This window comes from Morus notabilis, unplaced genomic scaffold, assembly GCF_000414095.1.
Source record: "Morus notabilis unplaced genomic scaffold, ASM41409v2 Scaffold1785, whole genome shotgun sequence".
NCBI classification, from domain to species: Eukaryota; Viridiplantae; Streptophyta; class Magnoliopsida; order Rosales; family Moraceae; genus Morus; species Morus notabilis.
This window is the reverse complement of record NW_010357325.1, coordinates 76,944-92,368: the sequence shown is the minus strand read 5'-3', so window position 1 is coordinate 92,368 and position 15,425 is coordinate 76,944. Positions and strand designations below refer to the sequence as shown.

At 30.3% G+C, this 15,425-nt stretch overlaps 1 protein-coding gene across 1 annotated transcript; it reads left to right on the top strand.

Moving 5' to 3' along the window:
* The first annotated feature begins 9,377 nt into the window (after positions 1–9,377).
* On the top strand, positions 9,378–12,394 carry LOC21388092 (aquaporin NIP1-1). The gene is made up of 5 exons (XM_010089702.1): positions 9,378–9,491; positions 9,919–10,143; positions 10,911–11,108; positions 11,717–11,778; positions 12,184–12,394. The coding sequence occupies exons 1-5, from the start codon at positions 9,378–9,380 to the stop codon at positions 12,392–12,394; spliced, it is 810 nt and encodes a 269-aa protein (XP_010088004.1).
* The last annotated feature ends 3,031 nt before the right edge of the window (positions 12,395–15,425 follow it).

Genomic DNA, 15,425 nt, shown 5'->3' with positions numbered 1-15,425 from the left:
TAATTTAATATATTTAATATTATTATTTATTTAATATATTATTAATTTAAATATTATTACATGTTTTTAAAAATTAAACAACCAAACGCCATTTCAGTTTTTTTTTTTTTAAACTGAAAACAATATTGGAATAAAACTACTAAACGCATTTTTAAAAATGATTCCAAAATGAAAATAAAAACGTTTTCGTTTTCATTTTCATACAAAAAACAAAAACGTTTTGAAACTAATTCCAAACGTACCCTAAGGGTTTTGTTTTTTTGGCCCGCACCACATTGTTCCGCCCCATTTACTAAAAGGGACGGGATTGGGTGAAACTCAACAGGGCAATGAGAACCCGCCTCAGAGAATAAAGGCATGTACGTTTGAAAGGTATACTCAAATTATGATTCATTATTTTGTCATTTAAAATTTTAATTTTTTTTGAGAGAAAAATACTGTAATAAAATCAATAATTTGAGTTTGAGTATATGAAATTTAAGGAGATCTAGAAGTGTGAGATCTTGGTAGTTGTAGAGGGACATCAATCGGAAGCGAGAAGCTCCTACATGCACATATCTCGTGATGTTCTCGGTGTGTCCTCCCTCAAGCTCCATAATAATAAATCTCAGGCTCTTTTAAAGTTCCATTCGTTCTAGTATAGGTTCTTCTAATTGATACAATACCAAATATGTTGTCTATGTCGATCTTAGTCCGTTTTAAATCTTTCAAATCTATTACTTAAAAGCTATAGATCTACAAAGGAATAAACTAAGGTAAATTAAGGGAACATTTGCTTTATATATTCAAATTCAAATTATTGATTCTACTTCAGTATTTTTATCTCATAGAAAGTTTAAATTTTAAATGTCAAAATTAAGAATCATAGTTTGAATTTACCATCCAAACAGACCCTAAAATGAGAAACCTTAGTAGAAAGCCACGAGTACTAAATATTAGTGTGGAAAAAACTCATATAATGATATCTAAGTGGATATATATATGGCTTGTTTGGTTTAGCAACTTAAGCTATGGAGATTTGAATCTCTTTTGTTAGAATTATAGAATCTGAACAATGGTGATTCAAATTGTGATCCGAATTGTTGTTTGAATATGCAAATAAATTGTAATTTGAATTGTGAATAAAATCTGAATTGTGTTTGGATAAAGTGCTGAAAACTGTCATTAGAGTTTTGTAACAAATCATATAAAACCTCCTTATAAATGACATTAAAAAATATGCAATATTGGTGGGGATTTGTTCCTCTCTTTATTATGAACACATTAAAAAAAACATCTCAATCGGAATTAAAATGAAGAAGTTATGATATTTTTACAATTAAAATTGAGGAGGGAGAAAAAGTAGAATCTGAAACTATTGGATTGTTGTCAAAATTTGGATTGATATAATTTAGAGGGAGCGGTGAATTTTAAAATCAACAATTTGAGTTGTCCTTAAATCATTGTTAGTGGTTTGAATTGTCCTTAAATTTTTTTTCTTTTAAACGCCAGTTTAAATCTTAAACTAAAGTTTAAATCCTAAACAACAGTTTGAGTTGTTAAAACAAAGAAAGGCATAATTTATTCAATACGAAAACTGAATGGGTGAAAATATTATTGTAATTTGGTATGAAGATGAGGAGATCAACAAGAAAAAATGGTTATGAAAGTTCAAGATTCCATGAATATCGATGAATAAGGGACCCGAGGAGACTAGTTAAGTTGTGGAATACCATGTTTATATCGTTTTTTGGTTTTGGCTATTTTATCAACTTCACACGGTGTTTGAACACTTGAACTGGGAAGTTTATTTTAGAAGATTGTGCATGTGCGTGTGTTGGATACTTGTACTGTAAATTTATCTACAATGGGGAGGGTAGCGCGAATCATGGTTTCGCTTTTGCTATCATTAGATCCGAACCTCGTTCAATGAAAAAAAAAAACAGAGAGATTCTCTGGTACGTTTGGCGTGTCAGTAAGTCAGATTTTTCTAACTGTTAAATATACGTATTTTTTTGACTTTTACTTAATTTTATACAGATTCGACGGATAGAAAACATGACCTATTAGTATGTTGACGTATAAAAAAATGTTAAAAAAAAGTAAGCAATTAAATTGTGAGTTCAATCTCAGTACTCATAATTTTTAGGGTAAAGAAAAATATAATGCATCGTTTGGTTGGAAGGTTTAAGAGGTTTGAACTTAGGTTCAGGTTCAAACCCTTATTCATTTGCAAAAAGTAAAAAAGAGTTTGAATATCTTGATGTGACATTTAAACTCTCAATATAAAAGAATTTTTAAACCCACATCCCCTTTGGTATTGGGTTCTCAAGGTTTGAACTTAGATTCGAACTCCACGTTCAAAATTCATGTGGTTCAAACTCATTATGATTTGAACTCTTTTACTAAACGAATTCTAAGAGCTTGTTTAAAATAATACTTAAATTATGATTTTTATTTTAACGTTTAAAATTTAAATTTTTTATTAAAAAAAATACTGTAGCTGAATCAATAATTTAAATTTAAGTATATAACAGGCCCTAATATATTTAATATGGGAGTATCTCTGAGTTACTTATGATTATTCTCGTTGGTTGTCATTGTTTAACATCGCTGTACAAGACAGAATATTAAAACCACACCCCTATAAGTATATGTGTAATTTAAATATTGGTCAGATTGAGGTCATGATATCTTCTTTTTTATCAAAATTTTTAAAGGGAAAATTTAGTGTTAATTAATACAGACAAGAAGTTATATGCATCAATCATCTGTAGATAAATCGGAAAAAAAGCAAAGGAAAGCACTATCAAGACAGACAACAAAATCATCACATTCTCAATTTAAAAAAAAAAAAAAACTCACGTTTACCTTACAAATCATGCAAGTTCATGGCCCTATAATTTTGTTATATATATATCACACTCACCCATCATATACATATACAAAAAAAAACTTATTTGCCACGATAACATATGTCGTCGTAAATAAGTCGCCGCAAATAATTAGACACAAATAATATATTTGCGACGGCATAGATTTAAAATGTTGTCGCTAATATATTAGCGACAGTAATCATCGTGAATAATTCGTCATGAATGTTCCGTCGAATATGTCATTAGCGATGACGTGTCATACCATATTTGTGACGACATAGTGTCGTCGCAAATAGTTTTTTCTTCTTTTTTCATACTTTCCTAATAATATTAATTAATAAAGATATAAATTTGGAGAAAACTTAATAATAAAATTGATATAAAATAGTCAACACAATAATAAGATCAGTCTTAAAAGTAAATTAATCAATAAATACTACAAAGTGTTAATAATAAAAAAATAAAAACATATATTTTAATCTTCTAAACTAACAACATCGTCATCCTCGTCTTCTTCGTTTAGCTCAGGCCTACAGCTACCCCTCGATTAGGTCAACGTAGATGTGTCGTCTCGGAAACTATAAAAAAATAGAAATAATGAAATTTGATTATATAGAGTTCGCCGAATAAAAAATACCGTTCATGTGTTATAGCATATAATACCTGACTTACAATGCACCCAGACAAGTCATCAAAATTTTTAATCATAACCTAAATCAAATTACAAGCATATCTCATAAAATAACATCCTAAAAAATTCACACACAATTTATACCAAATTTCAATAATCTCAAAATTTTAATCCAAAATTTAATATCTATAATATAAACTTCAAATTATATACTAATTCTAAAATCTATAAATCAAAATTCAAAATGTATAATGTAAAATTCTAATAACAAAAAATCTAAATATTTTAAACTAAAAAATACAATAAATATGTAAAAACTTTCAAAGTTTAAACCCACTAAAACGGGGGCTAAAAAGGGCGAAGGTTGGGTGGCGGCGGAGGAGGAGGAGGGCGGCGAGGAGAGGGAGTATTTTTTATACTTCTTTTGATGAAAAAACATTTAAAATGATTAAAACTTATGATAAATGTTGATTTAGTGGGGATTTAGAAGAGAATAGAGGGAGGTTTTGGGAGTTTGGGGTCAGAAAACTAGAGAGAGGCCGAGAGAGAGATAAAGAGATTGGAAAAAATGGAAGATGAGGCTCTGGTCATGAGCATATAGACAGAGCTTTTTACAAATTTCAATAATCTCAAAATTTTAATCCAAAATTTAATATCTATAATATAAACTTCAAATTATATACTAATTCTAAAATCTATAAATCAAAATTCAAAATGTATAATGTAAAATTCTAATAACAAAAAATCTAAATATTTTAAACTAAAAAATACAATAAATATGTAAAAACTTTCAAAGTTTAAACCCACTAAAACGGGGGCTAAAAAGGGCGAAGGTTGGGTGGCGGCGGAGGAGGAGGAGGGCGGCGAGGAGAGGGAGTATTTTTTATACTTCTTTTGATGAAAAAACATTTAAAATGATTAAAACTTATGATAAATGTTGATTTAGTGAGGATTTAGAAGAGAATAGAGGGATGTTTTGGGAGTTTGGGGTCAGAAAACTAGAGAGAGGCCGAGAGAGAGATAAAGAGATTGGAAAAAATGGAAGATGAGGCTCTGGTCATGAGCATATAGACAGAGCTTTTTACAACAATAAAAAAGAATATTTGTGACGATATGTGTACTATTTGTGACGACTTGTGCATTATTTACGACGACACTTGTCGTCACAACTATATCTTAATTATTTAATATTTAAAAGGAAGGTTTTAGAATTATAATTTGCGATGACATATATTAATTTTTGGGAAACTACCAATTTCCCCGCCCCTCATTTCTTTTAACGGGGAATTCAAAATCATTTTTTGCGACGACACCTATTAATGTCGTCGCAAATAAATTTTGTGAACCGCCAAAATGACCCCTTTTTACTCCGGGGACAATAAATAAATGATATATTTCTAATGTTATTTTGCGACGAGCGACGACAATGTGATTATTTGTGAACCGCCCATTTGTGACGACAATGTGATTATTTGTGATGACAAGTTGTCGCAAATAATGTTATTTTGGCAGCAAACGTTGGTGCCATACAACATTTGCCGCCAACTACATATTTGTGACGAAATTTGAGTTTTTAGCGATGATAATATTTTCCTGTTATATGCAATGTATATGCGACGTTATGTCGTCACAAATATTTACTTATTTGTGACGACAATATTTTCATCACAAATGGGCGAAATTATAGTAGTGATATACAGACATATACATGTATATGTACATATTGGAGCCCTCATTTCTTTTAACGGGGAATTCAAAATCATTTTTTGCGACGACACCTATTAATGTCGTCGCAAATAAATTTTGTGAACCGCCAAAATGACCCCTTTTTACTCCGGGGACAATAAATAAATGATATATTTCTAATGTTATTTTGCGATGACAATGTGATTATTTGTGAACCGCCCATTTGTGACGACAATGTGATTATTTGTGATGACAAGTTGTCGCAAATAATGTTAGTTTGGCAGCAAACGTTGGTGCCATACAACATTTGCCGCCAACTACATATTTGTGACGAAATTTGAGTTTTTAGCGATGATAATATTTTCTTGTTATACGCAATGTATATGCAACGTTATGTCGTCACAAATATTTACTTATTTGCGACGACAATATTTTCATCACAAATGGGCGAAATTATAGTAGTGATATACAGACATATACATGTATATGTACATATTGGAGCTGAGGGTTCACTTAATCAGATAAATAAATTAGAACCTTATTTAGGGATGGGAATCAAGTGGGACGGGACGGGTATGCTCCTCCCACTCCTGTATCTTACCCCATTAGGGAAATTATTTCCATACCCTACCCATTTGCCTATTAAGAAAGAAAAATTTTAAAATTCTCTAAAGTAAAAAATTAAAAAGTCCTCCTAACATTATAAAACTCAAAGCAAACTTCATTAAATTAATTATAAAATTTAGCAACAAACTCATTAATGCCATAAAAAAATATTATAATTAAAAGGATAGTTTCCTTTTTTCTTTTTGATTGTTCTCTTTTCTTTATAATTATTAATTATTATACATAAATTATAAGATTTTTAAAAATATAATATATATAAAATAAAAGTACATATAATCGAGTTGGGGCCGCAAACGAGGAGCTTCCCCCAGCCCTGCCCCATCACCATTCGAGGATTAATTCTAATTCTCATACTTACCCCATCCCTATGTAGTATTCTTCATATCTGCCCTATTAAGAGCGGGCACCCGCAGGCATGGGTACCCGTGGGTAAGATTCCCATCCCCAACCTTAGTTAACAACCAAACCCAACTTTCCTGATCAACATATCTCTTTCTATTTGACCATCCTGAGATTTTAAGAATCAGTTAGGGAAAAATAAATAAATTATGATATGAGAAAGGTTAGAATGGAACAAATTATTGTATTCCGTGATTGTGTTTAGCATTGACATTACTTAATTAAACAAGGAGGAACAACAGGAACAAGCCTCACTGGAGCAAGAGAATTCTACTTTTCATATTTTGAAACGCTGGAACAAGATATTTGGCTTATCATATCTTCAAACCATACTATATTATTGTCAGTCGAACCTTCTTAGTATTATTGTTGAAGGCATTGAATATCTTATCCAACTGTACCGATGCACTGAATTCGACACGTACACACAAAGAGAGATCAAGGAGTTTAATTACTATTAGAATAATAGGTATTTATGCACCAAAACTTTATTTAAAAAAAAAAGAAAACAGTTCACTAAAAATATAATAAAATCGTATACATGCAAATCATGCTTGCGCATGCATTATTATATATTAATCGCGTAAAGCGCGTCTTGCGTGCAATTTAAACAATTTATAACTTATACGCTGTCAAAAATAAATTTATATTTCGTTAATATTATATAGTTCTAAGAAAATCATACGCGTAATTTTTTTGCATGTTCATCGGTATATTGAAAAGATTTTTTCAGAAACTAAAATTTCTAATCTTTTTCACAAGATAATCAAATCAGTTGAAATATCACAATTAAAAAAATTTCTTAGCGCTGCTACTATATGTCATATTTAAGTTACATCATGTGACTAGGTAGACATAAGACTCAAGAGAGCAATGACGGTTAATTATATCTCTGGAAACCAAATAACTCCTCTTTGATCTTGATCTTCAGATTTTCTAGCCAGTAATGGATTAAGCACAATTTGCTAGCAAGGCGTACTTTATTTTTAAAAAAAAAAAAAAATCAATGTGTCTATAAATAATAAGAAAAGGCTACCTAAGAAGTGTGCACCTCCTAATTATGTACTATTCTAAACAAATAAATGGTACACAAGTATAGGATTATTTATTTAAAGATTGTTGTCATGAATATTAGGCCATTAGGGTACCGTTTTTCAACTTTGGAGTTCTTTTTTGTTTGAGAAAGTAACCAATTCTTTCATATTTTTTCCTTAATATATATATAAATATATATAAAAAAGGAACTCATCAAGTCTTTAAAGTTTGAATCAAGTATAAATTGTAGCAAATAAGTTAGCGTATAAATATATAAATTCTTTCATTTGCTTTAAGAAGTGGATCCCAGTATAATTAAAATAAATTTGTCATGTGGGATTTGCGCAAATTTTGTTAAAGGGCTTTTGGTAATTACAAAATAATCTTCACGTATCCTAGTTATTATATTCTTTGCACAATATCTGGGAGAAGCATAGAGTGGCTTAATGTTATTATTATTGAACTGTCTTATTATCATTAAAAAAAAAAAAAAGCTCTTCAATGATCATGAGTTCTCACCAAGGGAAACCGACATGATTGCCAAACGAGTCATCTAATTATGCATACGAATATCTGGTAACTTAAAGGATCGGATACAAAGACAGGACTCTAATGACAATTATTTTTTTATTTTAATAAATTGAAGTTTTGCTAATATATATATATATATTTGACATTGAGTCTTAAATAAATTCACTCTCACCCAAATAAATATTTGATTTGTGTTCAAAACGAACTTCTTTCCTAAAAAGAATCACGTACCTGGCGGCCGACATCATCTCCACATATCAAGCCCAGCTTTTCTCTAAAAAAATAAAGAAAAAAAGAAAAACAGTAAGATTAATAAATGATCATAGGAAAAAAAAATACGGAAAGCAAATAATATATGTAATTACTAAGCATATATGTGATCCTTTTCTTTTCAGCAAAAAAAAAAAGGCCTAACTTTTTTTTTTCTTTTGCTTGAATATATAAAGTTAACAACTTCAAAAGAAAAAAAAAATAAAGAAAACTAAGGCTAATTAACTTACAGCTGGTTATCCGCTAACTAATATTCACAGAAAGGTTTAGGTATGTAAAACATAAGAGTTCCAATTTTTCTTTGCTAAAGAAGAGTTTATGAAAAACTGCTTGAAGTACTTTGCGTGTCATGTCCCATGCATCAAAGTTCAAAAACCCATATAGATCAGTTTACCTTTGAAAAATTAAACGTAGTATTTAGATCAGCCATTTTAGTTAATTGAAACAATATTTTGTTTATTTCACTAATCTAGTTCAGTTCAACTCAGTTTAAACAATGAACACAGTTTGACAACTTTTCCAAATAAAAAAGTTGACTGAATTAACTTTTTTTTTTGTTCCCCAACTTAAACCAAACAGGCTTAGAATTTCCATATAATTTTACAGTAGATCATGACCCAATTGAGTATTTGGCTCAATTCGGTTCATCACATATTTATTAGTTCTTATTCTTCCAATAATATCATGTCACATTAATAAAAATATTTTAACTAACATAATAATTTAATTGATGCGACATGATATTATAACTATTTCAACTGACATAATAATTTAATTGATGCGATATGATATTATAACTTATATAACATTTTAACATGACATAGTAATTATTAGAGAGACATAAAAATTAAGAATAAGATTACGGGGATAGAGGGGGACGAATCCACCAATTGAATGGCGCACTTCTCATGATCAAGAAAAAAAGGAGTAAAAAATCGAATAAAGAGTTGTTTCATGGAAACGTGATGTTTGATCAATTATTGTTTTATGAAATATGATTGCTTCAGTTTTTTTTATAGTATTTTGGTTACTTCTTTTTCTTCTCATTCTCTTTTCTGAAAAGTAATTCGTTGGACAAAGAAATCAAAAGAAGATACTCATCATATTTAGTCAACGTTTTCCCCCATTCTCTCTCTCTTTCCTTTGAACATTTGGGTATATGCTAGCAGCTATAAAATGGAGCTCGCGCTTCCGTTTTCATTTGTGCTCTCTAACTACAAGGTTTGGAAGACAAAGCTAGCCAAGAGAATATATATAATATATATTTCTTTTCTTCCTGATCACCCTTTTTTATTTTCATATCTTCCATCTCTGAACTTGTTTTTGTGTCATAAAAACAAATAATGGGCGATATTTCAATGACTAGTGAAGACCACATTTTGCATGTAATCGGTGGTGACACTCCAGCCAACAAAGAAACAGTTGTTTCTACCCCTGTGGTACCTCTCCTGCAAAAGGTATACATGCATATATATATATATATATGTATGTATATATATATATATAATACACACACACACACACTCGGCAATGACCTTTTGTTTTCCGTTTCTTTTTTATTTATAAGATTAGTTATACTTCAACACATAGAGCCCTTACAAATTTTGGCGTGTACATTTCCTGCATCTTTATCTATCAATTTGCAGCAAACATGTGTGTGTATTTGCTTTTCTCGTTCTTATAAGTACTTGGGGAAATTTTCTTGAATAAAAAAAGATGTCCATAATTTTCAACGTTAGGTGTTTATGGGATTTGGTTATATATTAATACAACCTTCTTACATTTAGAAATATGCGCTACCATTATATCAAATCTCCAGCGCAACTACACATATCAAGTGATTTTTTATTTTTTTTTTTTTTTTTTTTTTTTTTTTGAGTATAGTTGGTTGCGGAGCTACTGGCCACCTACTTCTTCATATTTGCTGGTTGCACCTCAATCCTTGTTAACATAGACAAGGATAAGGTGATAACATTCCCAGGGATTGCCGTAGTTTGGGGATTGGCGTTGATGGTCATGATTTACTCCGTCGGACACATCTCCGGTGCCCATCTCGATCCTGCCGTTACCATTGCTTTCGCCACCATCAAGAGATTTCCATGGAAACAGGTAAATTGACCCTGAAGTGACATCTACAAACATTTTGCTCAGGCTCAAATAGTTACAGCTCATAAAACAGATGATCAAACTGTATGAAGTTTTTATGTGCTGTTAAGAAAAAAGTAAATCATAATTCACACATTTATAGCACTCTTAAAAATTTATAAGACTGGTGATCTCATTAAATTCTACTACTTGAGGGTCGTCACGGCGTAAATTCAAAGCTTATGAACTCATTTAATTGGCGCAATATTTGTATATACTACGGCCCCGTTCATTTCGCGGATTCGAGTTTAGAATTCGAGTTTTGCTACAGAAAAAAGCTCTAAAAAACAGTCACATCTAACTTTTTTACTACAGTAAAAAGCTCTCACACAAAATTACATCTCAACTCGAATTACAAACTCGAATCAGCAAAGTGAACGGACCCTACAATGTTAAGGATACCTTTGCTTCATCCACGATTTAATAAAATTGTGTACAATATATATGTGTGTGTATATATACATATATCATATATATGTAGCCATGTGATAATATTAGTTCATTTATGTGCACGTAAATAAGACAAACATAAACAATCTTCACATTCTAGTGTTCTAAAAGTGTACCTCCCATAGATGTATTTGTTAGTAAAAAAAAAAAAAAAAAAATAGCCTCACTCTTTTTTTTTTTCCCGTTCTTTTTCCCTTTGTTATTATTCTTTCTTTTGACCCAAAATATTACCTGTCACTTCTAGATGAGTTGTAACATATATATACGTGTACAATTTATAGGTACCAGCTTACATAGCAGTTCAAATAGCAGGAGCAACGCTTGCAAACGGTACACTTCGGCTGTTGTTTAACGGCAAACATGACCATTTTGTGGGAACAGTTCCGTCTGGCTCCGATTTGCAAGCTTTTGTGGTTGAATTCATCATTGCGTTTTTCCTCATGTTTGTTGTCTGCGGTGTTGCCACTGATAATAGAGCGGTATTTAATAATATGCTTTATTTATTTTATAATATGGAGTTTATTGCATAATTAGTACATCTCGAACTTTTGGGACTCATTTAAAAAGTATACTTAAATCATGATTTTTGATTCTGACGTTTAAAATTTTAATTTTTTATAAGAAAAAAACACTGTAACAGAATTAATGATTTGAGTTTGAATATACGAAATAAATGGTCCCTCAATGTTTGGCAACTTGAACCCCAATCATTTTTTATTTTGACATTCTATACCCTGGCTGTCATCCATTATTTGGTTTCCGCTATTCTTTGGACTTCATTGTTAAGATTGTAAGTTTATGGTCCTAGATACCAAAATTATAGTTTGAGATGTAACGTGCAAATAATGATAAATTTAGAATGCTTGACCCTCATATATATATATATATATATATAATATTTTGATAGTCTATCAATTATTAACTTTGTTTATGAATATATCTTCCAAAAAGTTTGTGCAACAAATTTTGTATTGTAACGTGAGATATAGTGACTGGATTTTTAATCTTAAAACCTTATCTACGTTTTGACAATGTGACATGGAATCTCACATGCAAATTATTTTTTTTCCCTCCTATTTTTGTGCAGATCGGAGAACTTGCTGGGCTTGCGGTTGGATCGACCATTCTTCTCAACGTGTTGTTTGCAGGGTATTAACTTATTAATATATATTTACGTAGATAAAACTGTTTAGGGCGCAAATCGACAGGAAAAAAAAGACAAAAAAATAAAAATAAAAATAAAATACCAACATTTTATGATGCACTTTTCGTATGCCGCCATTTTATATATATTTTAATTCTTAGGACTATAGTTTTAGTTTTAAAAGGCTTTAAAACAAAAAAGAGAATTAACTAAGAAGAGGAAAAATTATGGTGACGTTTATAGTATAAAATCTTTTGAACTCTCTGGTACAAAATTCAAAACTTTTTTTTTTTTAAAGAGTCAAAACCCTTCCGACTCGAAGTTTCTAAAATAATTTCTTCATCCCACTCATGATCATAACAATAAGAATTAATTTGGAAGATTTTTGAAATTTAAATTTGTGTATGCAGGCCAATTTCTGGTTCATCGATGAATCCAGCTAGAAGCTTAGGTTCGGCAATAGTGTGGAACAAGTATACCGGAATATGGATTTACCTTACGGCACCAGTGATTGGGTGCACTTGTGGTGCATGGGCATACAGCTTCATCAGGTTCACAGAAAAGCCAGTCCGTGAAATAACCAAAAGTGGCTCTTTCCTAAAGGGATTGGGACTCAAATAATTATCAATAAATATTATTATTTTAGCGATAACGAAATGTGCAGAGATATGTGATGAATTTGTTCTACTTCAAGAAGAGAGCTCTCTGATTGAAGAAGCATTAATCTTGTTGTTTAGTCTTAAAAAGAATTCTATGAATTTGTATCTTGATATATATCTGACGTATTGTGTTATATATAGGAAAATTCTATGGTGTGTACTTTTCCATGGAATTTTATTAATTTGACGATTTTAACGTATTTTTATATATTACTAAATCTCAGAGTAGACAGGTCATAGCGGAACTTTTTTTTTTTCCTTCTTTTTTTCTCTTTTTTTTTATTTTTTTATATTTTATTCGGCTATGTTTGTCGCTTTTTATCGTCTTTGTATCTATGACCAACGTATATATATTACTAAATCTCAAAACATGCAGGTCATGATGGATTTTTTTTGTCTTTATTTTTTATATTTTACTCTGCTACGTTTGTCGCTTTTCATCATCTCTGTAGTTTGTATCCACGCGTGGCTAACGTATATAATTTTAAGATGATAAATTTTACCCGTTAACCCATTTACTTGCTGGGACCCGCCTTAAACAGGGCAGAAAAATCATGTTTAAGTGCATGCGGGTTATACACGGATTAAAACTTTAACCCGTCGCAAGTTGCAAAGCATGGACGAGTTTAGAATTTCTCAATCCTATTCCTCATTTACCTTTCCCGTATTCTTAAAATTATATATATTATCTACGATATGTTGTAATATATAATTTTAAGCATAATATATCACATGATTACCAAAAAAATATAATATATCACATAATAAATACAAAAAATTCTAAACTATTTCTCTTTTATTAATTTTAATTTCATGTTTTGTATAACTGTGTTGATCTATTGATTAATTATTTATCTTATGATGAAATTAACTAAGAAACAAAGTTATCTATAATTTATTTTTAACTCTTTCTATTACGCATTTATTATCTAATTAATCTCCTATATTTAATTATACTGTAACTAAAATAAATTAAAAAAATTGAAACAACATAAATGCATGTGCCTTGCACGTGCAGTTTTTGCTAGTATTTGACTAAAATTCTTAAAAATATAGTTAATGGTTCTTAAAAATGTAGTTAATGAAGAATTCTTAAAATCATGTTGCTTCATTTTTTTTTTAATTTCTAATAGCTATTTATTTTAAATGGAATTGTTTTTATTTATTATTATTTTTTTTGAGAAATTGATTTGGCATAGGATTTTGTCATAATCCTATTTGCTACACATGTACTTAGAGATACGTAAATCTAATATATTTTTTTCTTTTATTTGGGTCTGGTATATTGTAAATGAAAAGTACTCTAAAGATAGTTAACTTAACGCTCACTCAAGGAATGTCACAGTTATCATCTCCTAATATTCATTATTTATAATAAAATAAAACTTTGCAGAATTTAAATAATAAAATAATAAAATAAGGAACTTGAATTTTTTCAAACAATTAATCAAAATAGCTTCATCTAAAAATAAAAATATGGTTGCAATATTACCAAAAACCTTAATTAAGTTAACATAGTTAACAATATGTCTTTAACTTGCGGAAATTCATAACATAAACTATAAACTTAGGCCCCGTTCACTTCGCTGATTCGAGTTTAGAATTTGAGTTTTTCTACAGTAAAAATCTCTCATAAACAATCACATCTAACTTTTTTGCTACAGTAAAGAGCTCTCACGTAAAGTCACATCTCAACTCAAATTCTAAACTCAAATCAGCGAAGTTCAAATCATCCGCACCGAGCTCCTCCATTCTCATACTTAGTTGCAATATGAGAAACATCTAGTAAGCATAACGTTTAGTAATTACATCTTATTCTAACAAAACATTTTCATCAATTAATAACATTTAGTGAAATAACTTTCATCGATAAGTAATTATATACTTAAAGTACTATACGTATATAATACTTCAAAAATATCCATAGGTCTTGACGATGTACTGTCATAGCGTGTGCGTCATGAAAAGTATCATGTAGCTAGTCCCAAATCAACCGTGACAGAATAAAGTGATGGTCGCTCATCGGACTGCATTAACCTTCCATCTATCAAGGTGTACAACACCTATTTTAAGATATCAAAAAATATAATATTTTTTTCGATTTACAGACCAACCCGTCCTGTAATATATATATATATATATATACATATATATTTAAATCTTCCTACTTTCATCAAAATAGTGAGGCCGGGCCTGTTGTTCTAATCCGGCCCATATTTAAACTTCTAGCCTAGCCCGTCCACAGTTTGTGTAAGGGAATACTTCGTTACTCTTTGAAGGTGTTTGACATGGGCTACCCATGATCGTCCATTTTGTTTTTGCGGCAACAAGGAGTTTTCAACTAGCCAGGTTATGAGATGTACTTCTATTTCATCTACAGATAAAATTTTAAGAGAAAAATACATGGTTTGCCCTAATTTGTGGAGACTCATTATTTATGTCATTTTAAGTGTTATTGTAAGTTTTTATTTTCTTTTTATTAATTAAATGACAATTGTTTAATTTTAAATGAAGTGACATAAAATATGTTTTATCATCTTGAGTGGTATTTCTGATTTTTTTCTTAAATTTTAGTTTGTTTAATTATATAGGAAAGTGTGGTGTATATACCTCATTAATAAATAATATGTGCTCTTTTATTGATATGATCTCTATTAATTATATATCTTCTGCACGAGCCAATTTGCGTAGAGATCAATCATTCCTATGGTGCACCTAACCCATCCGACTCTGTCGATAATACGACATATCTCATAGCGTCTCGACTTCTAAAAGCACTAATACAAGCCACAGAGTTTCTTGGTCTCATATAACAAAATAAAAATGTACGGGTACTACGAGTGCTAATCATCACCAATTCTAAAAAATGGACTTTATGTCATGGATCCACTTATAAGTAGGTGGTGCTCAACATTTCAGTACCATATAGCATTATTCATAATGAAGAAAAAGGAATAGGACTGAGCTCAGTGACGGAACCGGAATTTATTGGT